The sequence below is a fragment of the Cupressus sempervirens genome, chromosome 10, assembly GCF_028749045.1.
Source record: "Cupressus sempervirens isolate cs-2001-9-10 chromosome 10, ASM2874904v1, whole genome shotgun sequence".
In the NCBI taxonomy this organism is placed as follows: domain Eukaryota; kingdom Viridiplantae; phylum Streptophyta; class Pinopsida; order Cupressales; family Cupressaceae; genus Cupressus; species Cupressus sempervirens.
The window spans coordinates 451,746,166-451,758,773 of NC_143127.1; the positions used below are offsets into that span (position 1 = coordinate 451,746,166).

General features: G+C 37.0%; 1 protein-coding gene across 1 annotated transcript in view; it reads left to right on the forward strand.

Moving 5' to 3' along the window:
• The window catches only part of LOC149534638 (flowering locus K homology domain-like), a 153,948-nt gene that overhangs the window by 133,111 nt on the left and 8,229 nt on the right, over positions 1-12,608 (forward strand). The window contains exons 4-6 of the mRNA XM_089807738.1: positions 2,310-2,458; positions 2,622-2,897; positions 3,031-3,225. Coding sequence (XP_089663864.1) covers positions 2,310-2,458; positions 2,622-2,897; positions 3,031-3,225 — 620 coding nt within the window. The remainder of the gene's footprint in view (positions 1-2,309; positions 2,459-2,621; positions 2,898-3,030; positions 3,226-12,608) is intronic.

The window sequence follows — 12,608 nt, forward strand, 5'->3', positions numbered from 1 at the left end:
AAGCATTTGGGTTTCGTTGATTTGCCTTTGATTTCTGTTCAACTCTCTTAAAAGATCCATGAGTTATGTCGTAGGATCCTGATGATCTGCCATTATATCAATAAGGTTATTTCGTCTTCTCCTCCAAGTATAAACTTGCATTCACTTCCACTGGCAGGCAAGATCAAAGGCTCTGATACTACTGTAATGTTCTCGAATAGTTTCGAAGATGCTCCTGTGCTGTGCAGTCACTTTCTCATGTTGCGCGACTACTACTCGTGCTGCACGATCACTACCCATGCTGCAGGGCCACTTTCCCAAATGGTTCTGGAGATGCTCTTGTGTTGTGTAGTCACAACCTGTGTTGCGCGACTACTACTCGTGCTACGCGGTCACTACTCGTGCTACGCGACTACTGCCCGTGCTACGCGGCCACTTTCCCGAACGGTTCCAGAGATGCTCTGATGTTGTGCGGTCACAGCCCGTGTTGCGCGACTACTACCCATGCTGCGCGGCCACTGCCTGTGCTGTGCGACTACTGCCCGTGCTGTGCGGCCTAAATTGGAGTGAAACAAAGCCGTACAGCTGAAATTTAGAATGTCGTACATTGTGCCAGGAAGGCTGTACGGTTGAATTAGAGCAAGCTGTACGGTGGATTAGAGATGGCCGAACGTTGTCTTGAAGTAGATCGTACGGTGATTGTAGTAGGGTCGTATGATGATGCAAATGACATATCTCAGTATGGAATGATGGGTAAGTCGAGGTGTATGTACGATGAAAGCTATGAGGAAGGATAGTACGGAGAGATGGGGATAGGAACCAGAATCCAACACAGAATGTAATCATGGTTCATACACAGTACACCATAGAAAAATCCACAATAACAGAGACTTAGATGCGAATAATAATTACCAAAGATACTCCAACTTGCCAGATCCGATCCAAGTAATACATGCAACAACAAAATAGGGTGAGGGTTGAATCCCACCGAAACCGCACGAGCCAAATAGGGAAGATCTTTCACTTCCGAAATGGCGAACAATTCTGAACTCCAATAGGAATCCGTAGTACAGAGAAAATATAATCCAAAGCATACCTATAGACTACCTACAGCCGTGCTTAAATACCCGTCAAGAAACCATTCCGAGGGTGTACAAAGATAGCCGACGGCGACACAAACTACGAAGACAAAATAAAATGGGTCCGAGATAAATAAAATCAATCGGCCCGTTACAAAGTTCAATTAAATACATTTATTTTATGATGGGGACATTACACACTTATTTGATGGGCTTGGATATAGAGGGTTCCCATAGCTTCTTGAAATAGGGCAAGTTTATGTTCTTGTTGTTAGTTTCAATTGGTTCTTGTATTGGTTTACCCATTAATTCTATGCTTGTAGCTTGTGTTGCTATTTATTTTTGACAGACTTCCACACTACCTCAAACTGATCCACTTTTGTCAAGTGGAAAAATGTTTGTTGTAAATTACAACACTAACCTACTCATTTTTTTACTGAATAGAATATAGAAAACATGACAAACTTTGCTTTGACTGCACATGGAGTGTTCAATAGACTGCTTACCTAGTTTGGGGAGGACCTGTCACAACAGTGCCCTTACCTCGACATTCAATATGCTTTTTGTAGGACTGACAGTTGTTGGTAAGAGAAACCATTTGTCCAGTTTTTCATTATTACCATTTTAAGGAAAAGGATGTAAAATAATTAACAGAGAATCATGTCTCCATAACCCTCTTTTTATGGAGCAATAGTATCGACCGACCGGAAGTCTGTGAGATAGTAAATTTGTTAGTAATGCTCATTAGAAAGAGATACACTCAGTTCGCAAAAAAATTTGCTTTTGTTTTATCCTCCAGATAGTAACTGTTTGTTTGGGTAGGCGTTTTGCCTTTTTCTCAACCCACTTATAAATATGTAGCCATTTCCTTTATTCTTGAACCACTCATCAAATCATTCTTATTTACTGTAGCTTCTCTCCAGTCAGTGTAGCTGTATTGCTGCTTGGCCTGTTTGGTCCAACACATGGAGCTGTTTCTTCAATCAATCAACATCAATGCATAGGCTTCTAGTTAGTGGCTCTAGCCAGATATTTTTATGGGCACTTGATTTGTTCTTACATCTATATGACAGTCTTGATCAAATGATCTCAGTTTCCTCTTAATTACTTGGTTGCTATTGGATGCATTAACTATGCCACTTTTTGTTTTAAAGAATGTAAGTGTAAAATGTAATGCATAAATTCAATAATCAACGAGGGAGATTAATCATTGAATACTCAATATGGCTTTTCTTGTTGATGTGCACACAGATGAGATGCCGTTATGTTCATTAACAGACGACAGGTTAGTTGAAGTACAAGGGGAAGCTGGGAATGTCCACAAAGCACTTGAGTCAATTGTGTCTCAGCTTAGAAAGTTTTTAGTTGATCACAGTGTTCTTCCTCTCTTTGAGTCGAATGTAATTTTCTGAACCTGAACTGACTTCTCTTTATTTTAGTCAGTGTGTTTTTTCATGACAGTGAATCTATGAAAATCTGCTTAAATTAGTCTAGCTCATGTTTCAGCAAGTTATGATGATAAGTGTTTTGATGATTATAGTTGTAAATGATGCTTATTGTCAGAGGACGATGGCGTATCAGCCTCAAATTGAAGATAACGTGTCCCATCAGTCATGGGGACTCGGTCAGAGTAGCTCTTTGCCCAGTAACGGTGTCACAGGACTTGGAAAGTCTTCTCAATATTTTGCCCCTCCTCTCCAACATGAAAGTTATTATCCTCCCTCTGATCTTCCTCCTTCGGATTCCGAGCTTCATCATGGATTATCTGTGTATGGTAGAGATCCTTCTGTTGGGGGAAATGGTGTTGGAAACCAGCCACCAACAGTTGTTATACCACAGGTGGGTGTGTTTGTGGAACAGTTTTAATTTATCGCACTATTTTATTAGGACACTTACAACTACTTTTTTTTTGTCAAGTAAATCTATATGGATAAATGCACAACTATTGGAAATTTGTGGGATTGTTTTGCAGGTGAATCAGCACTTGCAAATTCCACTTTCATATGCAGATGCAATCATTGGCACAGCAGGTTCCAATATTAGCTACATGCGCAGGATCAGTGGGGCAACAATAGCTATCCAAGAAAGTAGGGGAGTTCCTGGTGAAATGACAATTGAAATACATGGAACTGCTACACAAGTCCAAACTGCCCAACAATTGATACAGGTTTGAAATCTTTTCTCTCAATCTTTTTGAAATTGCTTATGACTTGAAGAGGGGAGTGGGAGAAAAATGAATCTGACTGCTGTTTTTCAAATTCATAGTTCTATTGCTTAGTAGGTCATCCAGGATTTAAAATGTAAGTTAACTAAGGTAGCTAGTAGTAATCATAGTTGGCATCATTAAAGAGTCATCCAGAAGCACTTCCAAACCTATTATATTATCAAGGTAAAATTGGGGTGGAGAAGAGAAACTACAATAAAAGAATAATGCTAAATGATTGACATCAGTAGACTCTTAACAAACTAATTTCTGCAAAGAGTAATCCATACATCCCAGGGAAAACTCTTTGAATTTGTGGCAACCAACAGGAAAACATAAACATAATGTGATCTCATTATATGCTAAGGAATGTTAAGTAATTTTAAATCTTTCCACAAGTACAATGTCGAGCACTGCAAAAATTCTGATGCTTATTCATTTTTTATTTTCCCATAATAGCCTGCAAAAGACAAAATCACCTTTCAAAAAGTTCAGTCTGGATTTTAAGAGTGTTGAACATCAAATGGACCCTTTAGGAATGTGAACACATCACAACATTATTGTCATGAGGATTGTGATATGAAAATCTATTTGGTTTCTCACTTCATGGGATGTTTTGGGACAAAGGACAACTTCATGTATGCTGGAAAATGTTTAGGGTTGTATAGGAAATCCATGTGAGGCTTTAGTGTGCATGAGTATCTCCAGAATAAAAGTATTTTTCCTATTTTGGTGATGTTGCTGATTTGTGTAGGTGGCAAATGTGCTTTTTCCCTATTGAATTCACCATCCACCACACTGAAAGAAGGATTTCCTAATTTATTGCCTCTTTGTTAGAAGTAGTGAATTCATTTGGTACAATTGTGCAAGCCAAGTGACATTCCAGATTTCTGATCTTTCACTTTCTCTTCTTTTTGGTTGTTTTTGTTTCCAAAAGGCTTACGCATCTGTAAATATTATATTTATGATTGAATAATGTAATGTGTAGAGTAAATTGAGTCTTGTAAATCAAGTATTTGGGAGCTGTAATGGGAGTACAAATCTCATGTTTATAACTATTAAGTGGTAGCAGGCCCCATCAGTTTGGAGAGTCTGTAATTGGTCTTGGAGAGAGTGTTTCAGAATACTGAGAGCTCTTGAGAAAGTCTTACATCCCGGAGATGATTTGTAATGCACATTTAGGGCATAGTTTGAAGTTTTGTGGAGTTTTCGAGGCTTGTAAGCTGGGTCTGGCCAAGTACACGATTGAGTCTTACGGAAAAACTCACCAAGTCTCAAGCTTTGACTCTCAAGCCTTGAGCTTGGACACTTGACTTGCAAAGGAAAGCCTTGGTGAGCTTCTCAAGTCAAAATCTTTTTCTTTTCTTTTTCATTTTTAGTGCTTATATGCCCATTTAGCCATCTAAACATTAACCTAGCAAGGAGATGATTTGAGAATATCATTTATTTATCAATGAAAGTTGATCAAATCAGCAAACATGTAGTTATTATTTTCTTTTTCATTGTTTTCTAGATTTGAAAGAAAAAAGAATATTGAAAATTTAGGGCAAGTGCTACAAAAATTTCTTCGATTTCCCCTCATCCCGTATTTCCTGACACTTCTAGCTTCTATTTGGATTCTATTTTTTTTAATTAAATGCTTATTATTTTGCTTGTTTCTGTTTTTTTGCAAGACCCTACTGATTTGTTCCATGTCGACGAAATGTCCAAATAATGATAAATGTCAAAAATAGAGAATTGACACAAAATGTGAGCTAGGGATCAAGGATCAGTTGATTTTCAGAATGTAATTATAATCAGAGTCTGCCGCATGAATGTGTGACTGGGCTCCGAGTGATTGATATCTGTATTTGAAGGTGCGGATATAGATCGATATACAATTTCATATGCTCAATATCCAATGATTGACTCTTATAATGTGAAATGATAGGACTGATTTAAATGAGCAAGATGTACAGAATGTGTGATTGGATGGATTGGATCTAATGATGTCCAGAATTACGAAACAAAGATCCAAATGGGTTTGCAGAGCATATTGTAGTGCAATCTCTGTGATTACTACGATTAGACATGTGGAAGATGTTGATGTTGTTTGAATGTTCAGTCTGCAGTTGTATTCTTGAGAGCCAATGTGGATCAGATCCTCTGTGGAATGATCACAGAGTATGTCTGGTATGTAGCGTCTTGAAAGGGATATTTCAATGTAACTTCCAATGCCGAAGAGTAGTCAGTCTATGCTTCAAGTAATGAATTGCAGATTGGAATGGATACTCAATATCAATTGTGTTTGACCTCCGAATGCCTGTGAATATGATCTCTATATGCCAATTCACAAATGCAATACACAAAGAAACATTGATGATGATCTGTGATCCGCACTGTATGATGGGCTATGTATAATGATCTGATGGTGTCATGTGCTTGGAGAGGATGTTCACTGTCAAGGAATATATGTTGCAGTAGTAATGGTGCAAATGGATGTTTAGTTCTAAGTGTGATCACAATGCAGTTACAATTCCCAATTGATTCTTCAGTTAATGCAAGATATGACTGATGCCAAGTAGAGGTCATTCTGGAAGTCATTGATCTTCTAATGGAATTCAAGATATGATTGACACCAAGTAGAGGTCACCGATGTGAAAGTAAAGATATGATTGAAGCCAAGACAATGTTCAATAGGAGACCACAATGAGGGTCTAAGGGACTGAAAACATACAACAAAGATACAACCAACAACTGGAACACCAAATGTTGCCGAGGGAAAGAGCAGATGAAGCTAGAACAAAGCAAGAATCCAACCAAGGACTGAAAGCAGAAGCTAGCAGCAAACTAATCACTCCTTGTTGCCGAGAAGTAGTGCAGAACCGAAGGATATTGTTCAGGATGACAGGGAGCCCCAGGAAATCGCTAAGACCCACTGGAAGTGGAGGGCTGCTGCCATGTGTAACCCCTGAAAGGTCTTAGATACTTGGTATGTCGAACAAGGAAGGCCAAGCAACTACATGGTGTGCTGAGCTAGAGAGACAAACATGGAGGAAGTGATGAGCTGATCAATAGTTTGTCTTGACAGGAAATGAAGCTATAAGATGTGATCCTGAAGCAGCATGGCCTCCTGGAGATAGAGTGCAAGACATTGTTGGGTAGTTCCTTATGACTAGTACATAGTTACAGATGATGTTATCTATTACAAAAGTAGAACCTATTTGGTCATTGAACCCAAACTTAAGGAACAAATTATGCAGGCTATTCATAATAATCCGGTAGCAGGTCACCCAGGATACTTCAAGACATACCGGCAAATCAAGGAGATGTTCTTGTGGAAGGGTCTGAAGGATGATGTTTTACAACACAATGCAAGAATGTGTAACCTGTCAAAAGAATAAGTCAGAGCATGTTTTTCCCACTGGTTTATTGCAGCCCCTGCCAGTTCATATAAATGGGAAAGCATAAGTATGGATGTCATCACAAGGCTTCCAAAGGTGCAAGGTAAGGATAGCATATCTGTAGTTGTGGACAGGTTGACAAAATATGCCCACTTCTCTGCAGATGCAATTGATTGGACAACCTCTCAAGTGGCTGTGTTATTCTTTAGAGAGGTTTTTAGGTTGTATGGTCTTCCTAAAACCATAATCAGTGATAGGGACAACAAGTTTCTTAGCATCTTTTGACAAGACTTACTCAAATTGGCTAGGACACAGTTGACACCAACGCTATTTAACATCCTTAGATAGATGGGCGGACAGAGATAGTAAATAAATGGATTGAGGGGTACCTTCGCAATTATATTTCAGGACAGCAACGGGCTTGGCTTAAATGGCTCTACATGTGTGAATATTGTTACAAGTCGACTTATCATATGTGTATTGACATGCCCTCTTTTAAGGCACTATACGATTATTAACCATTGTATTTCACTAATTTAGCCTTGACTGGTAGTTGGGCACCATTGGCTAAGGACTGGTTACAAGAGCAATAGGATATTCTCACAGCCCTTAAGAAAAATATGCAACGGGCCCAGAATCAGCAAAAGATCTATGCTGATCGTCACCAGATTGAGTGATCTGGTATTCCTACCCCTCCAACCCTATCGATAGAGTTCCATAAAGAAAAGTGGTACAAAGAAGCTTCAGTCAACCTGGACCCTATAGAGTGCTGAGAAGGAATGGGAAGGTTGCCGATGAGATGGAGATGCCAAATGACAACAGAATAGATAATGTCTTCAATGTCTCCTACCTCAAAAAAGCCATTGGACAACATATTGTGAGCTCACTAGGGCCTCCCCCACTCAATGAACAAAGATTAGAACTGATACCTATTGCTATTGTCTAGGGAAAAGAATCTGAGATACGGGATCATTAAAGAGTACTTAGTTTGCTGGAAGGGGTTTCCCATTAAGGATGCCACCTGGGAGGGGGAGCACATTCCTCAACATCTAGCTTTGAGATTGTTGGAGGGCCAGTAATCTTGGGAAGGGAGGACTGTCATGCCCCCCCTAATTTCCTTGACACTTAACATTATTGCTACTTTATCACTCCATTCCGATAAGCTAGCGTATTTCAATGGGATGGCAATAAGGGGGAGATTAAAATTGAATGCTTAGTTATCGTGAATTTCCCCAATGATGTTGTAGTTACATTTTTTAGTATTCTCCTAAACATAAATCGGGGACTCAGTGGATTTCCTTCTTGATGGTTAGCGCCTTGCTTCTTTTTGATGACAAATGAGTTTTGTAACGCTCCTACGTTTTGATGGGAGTCCACTTGTGGAACATCTTCTCCACCATGCTTACTTTCTGACACTGCTCCTGCATGTTTAATTCCCAATGCTCCTCACCCTTCTCTCTATAACGGATGCCTAGGCAGGTTGAAGTCGAGTGGAGCTTGCTGGAAATCACATTCATGAGGAGAAAACATTGGCAAGGTAAACCTTCTTTCATCACTCGGGGAAGGATGACAATCCTTCGTTTGTCGCTGGGACGTAAACCCCATCCACCTTGCATCTTAATCATTTCCCAAATCTTTATTTTTTGATTGTAACATTGCTCTACTTAGGGAACAAGATTGTGAGAAGATGGTGATGGTAGTAGAAGTTGATCACGATTTTTTAAGAAGTATTTACAATGTGTGGAGTAGAATATACAACGGATTGCACAATCATTGCTAGGCCTGACCATCTCAAGAGGAGAGTGATCATTTCCAGTGTGCGCATCCACTTGATATTCAGGAATTGACTGGCAAATGGTTATCAGCCACATTTCCTTATTGTATACAACATTCCAATTTTTTAGGTGACAACTACAGTGCATTTTGTTTTATTGGTGAAATCATTGCAGTCTCGACCCTGCTATCGGAGTTATATTTGGCTTAGAAGTTGTTAAAACTGTAACTTTGATTATCATGCTAATCTGATTGTATAGATCACATAGATCTGATCTAGCATTATATATATATATATCCTCCTATAAAGGCATTATCAGCGTCTTTTTAGGGATAGTGATTATTAAAGATAACCTTAACTATAGTTAGTTAATGTCTTTAGTAAATTGTATTATTCATTGAGTGTCAATTATGGGAGTTATATTATAGGGTCGACCTAGATAGGGTCATGTCCCTTCAAGGGACATGCCCTTTGGTCACCCTATATATATATATATGAGATAGAAATGTGGATAATGAATACACAATACAAAGAAGTTTGTTTGTTAGCATTCTCTGCCTCATTCAAATAAGCAGTAGAATTTACAGAAACTTTACATGGTATTAGAGCTCTGGCAGTCGAACCTAGGCTCTGCAAATTAAACAATCAGAATTAGTATATCTGGCATCATTCTCCTAACTTTAATGGGAAAGAACACTTCAATGCTTGGAAATTCAGAATCATGATGATTCTTGAAGAAAATGATGTAAAATAGTTTGTTGATTCAGCATCCAAACAACCTACTGTTGAACGTAATAAAACTATCTGGAGTAAAGGAAATAGGACATCTATACAGATCATATTAGATAGAGTGAAAAATGAAATAGTACCCATGCTAATGAAACATCAAACACCATTTGATATGATGAATTCATTATTAAATGCATATGAGGTTAACAATGCAACTAGAGTCCTCGCACTAAAAAGGCAACTAAATCATATACAAACAAAGGAGGGAGAATAAATGAATTCATACTTCCTAAGGGTTGCCAATCTAAGAGATGAACTTGCAAGTATAGGAACCATAATTAATGACATGGAACTAACACTGATGGCTATAGATGGATTACTAGATTCATGGGAAACATTCACACAAGGAGTAAGTGCTAGAGACAATCTTCCTAACTTCAATAGACTTAAGGGAGATTGTCTTCAAGAAGAATCTAGAAAACTTAAGAAAGGGGGAAAGTTGAAAACTGAAGACCAAGAACTTCATGTTCTCAACACAAATTCCTATAAAGGTAAGAAGAAGCATTTCAAGAGAAATAAGGGTAATCAAAAGAATGACAAACCTAAGAAAGATCTATCCAAAGTAAAATGCTTCAAATGCGAAAAATTTGGACACATGTTACATCCCAAATTTTGACCTAATTTGAAATATAGTCGTTGAGGTTCACATGAAGTCAATTGGCAGTTTAATCTATTATAATCTGGCGAAATGGTAAGATAGTTAGCCGTTATGATTTCAAGTGAAGATAACGTGCTAGTTGATCATTGATCACGAATTCATAGAATTGAGAAGATGGTTAACCGTTATGATTAATTATGATTAAATAATTTATTATGATAATATAATTTAACTGCGGGGAATTTCCTTGCAAGAAACATGTCGAAGGGGGTGGAAGCATTGTCAGAAAAAAAATTAGGTAGGAGCATCACCATCACTAGGTAAAAGGGTAGAGGACCTAACGACTTGGAATAGGAAACATCTGTGGGACCCGCTTGAGTTATTTAAATAAATAATTTAATTAAAATAATTGAGTTAAAATATAAAATGTACCTCAAAGGATTTTTGATCTTTCATCATATTATTTCAGTAAATATTTATATATGCACATTTAAATATAAAAATGATTTGGCATCATTATATTTTAATAATTTAATAAAGTGATGTTTACATGTATATATAAATATAAGATTATAATAATATTCGGAATATAATAACATTCGAATTATAAAATTCGAACTATAATCTTCCAACTCTATTCTTTTTTCTAATATTCTTTCTTTTAACCGATTTTAGCCATCAATCCCTTTCATATAAGCGAAACTGATTTAATTGTCTTCCCATGAAAATGAAGTTATATCTGTATGATAGTTGTTGTTTAAGACTTGGGAAATCGGGTTGTTACATATGGTATCAGAGCGTTGGGTTCAATGCTGAAACCTTGGGTCCAACATTGTTTTTTGAGAAATTGGAAATGTAAATGTTGAAAAAGATTTATTTTGCATAACTGGATATTGCAATCAAAAGTGGAAAATCATTTAGAATAGCTGGGAAAGGCTGAGATAAAATGGACAAATATATAAACTGTAATATCATAAATATGAAACATAATTAAGAAGATAAAATGATTGGCAAGTCGAGTGGTGGAGATCGGGTTTACGAACCCAATTTGAAATCCTTGGCCAAGATAGATATAGGCAGATGTGTCGATCATGAGATCTGTTTGTTTGTCCAGAAGCTTCAGTTATTTAGTAATAACTAATGGGACACTCAAACCACCAGGATGCTCAGATGGCAGAACTAGAATGATACATGTGCCTTATCCTAGGAGGGAGGGCCATTCTCAGTAGAGAATTATAAGATTAAACTGGGTCTAGATGCCGAGGCTTGCGTAATCCAAACTAGCTCCTATAACTTTGATGAGATGTTATCTAAAACTCTAATGATGGCTAAATATTTCTTTTTGGTGGAATGTTCCCAGCATTTACTTTATGCAATCATATTCCTGTTCTTATGAAATGTTATTTTGAACTTGAACTGAAGGAAAACAAAAACTATGAATCATGATCCTTTCTGATGTTGATTAAACCACAAGATCATTTTGTGCTCCAATATGGAGTAAACACACTTGCATAATTGAAACTATCAATGCTTGTTTATAGATGTAAACTTTTGACGAGATGTGTATGAAAGCCTAAATCATACAAATGGAAAAGATAAATTTCCAAATATTTACAGATGAATGATGAGCTATTTGACAAAAATCTTATGAGAATTTGTTTCAGATGCTTATGATCTTGATTAGATGTATGATGATGTTGCATAGTATATCATGTTTTTACCCTTTGACACATTGCTATACATGAACAATACACATACGATGTTGACTTTACATACTGAGCTGTTGTATATTATCCTATCATGAGATGTTTATTCTAATGAAATGTTGGGCATGAAGGCCAAGGTTACATAGATGGAAAAACATGGATTCACTAACCCATTTCTGGTGATCTATAAGTTTGCAAGGATGATCTACCCTTTAATGAGTGCCATATGCCAGATGATATGTATAAGTGATTTAAATTATGATCAAGTTATGATTTAGAACTTGCTAGCTGAAGAATTCCAATTTTAAATACTTATTTTACTCTTAGTTATTGAACCTTGAAATTTCTCTTAAATGAAGATATCAATATGGAATTGAACTAATGATATGTTGAGTGTCTACATGAGTATGACAGGAATATGAAATAGTATCAACTCAATTGATGCTTAAGGTGACCACAAGTACGGTAAAGTGAACTTAGATGAGTACATGTTTAATTGTTACCATGTAGGTATCTTTCCAGAAAGTTTGAAGTAAAAATGGATCTTGAGTTACGATTATGATTTTGATTTTGAAAAAGAAATGATATCACGATGCTATATATATATATATCTTGTATTTGGAATATTCTCTTAGTGTCTAATTTGCAGAGATCATCAAGGATGATGAAACACAAAGAGGAATGGTACATTACATTCCAATTTTAAAATACTCCTTTATAATATTTGTTACAATTTCAAGTTCATCGAGGACGATGAACCACAAGGGGAATGGTATGTTACATCCTAATTTTTGACCTAATTTGAAATATAGCTGTTGAGGTTCACATGAAGTCGGTAGTTTAATCTGTTATAATCTGGTGAAATGGTAAGATAGTTAGTATTTCAAGTGAAGATAACATACTAGTTGATTGTTGATCACGAATTCATGGAATTGAGAAGATGGTTAACTGTTATGATTAATTATGATTAAATAATTTATTATGATAATATAATTTAATTGCGAGGAATTTCCTTGTAGGAAACATGTCGAAGGGGGTGGAAGCATTGTCAAAAAAGGATTAGGCAGGAGCATCACCATCATTGGGCAGAAGGGTAG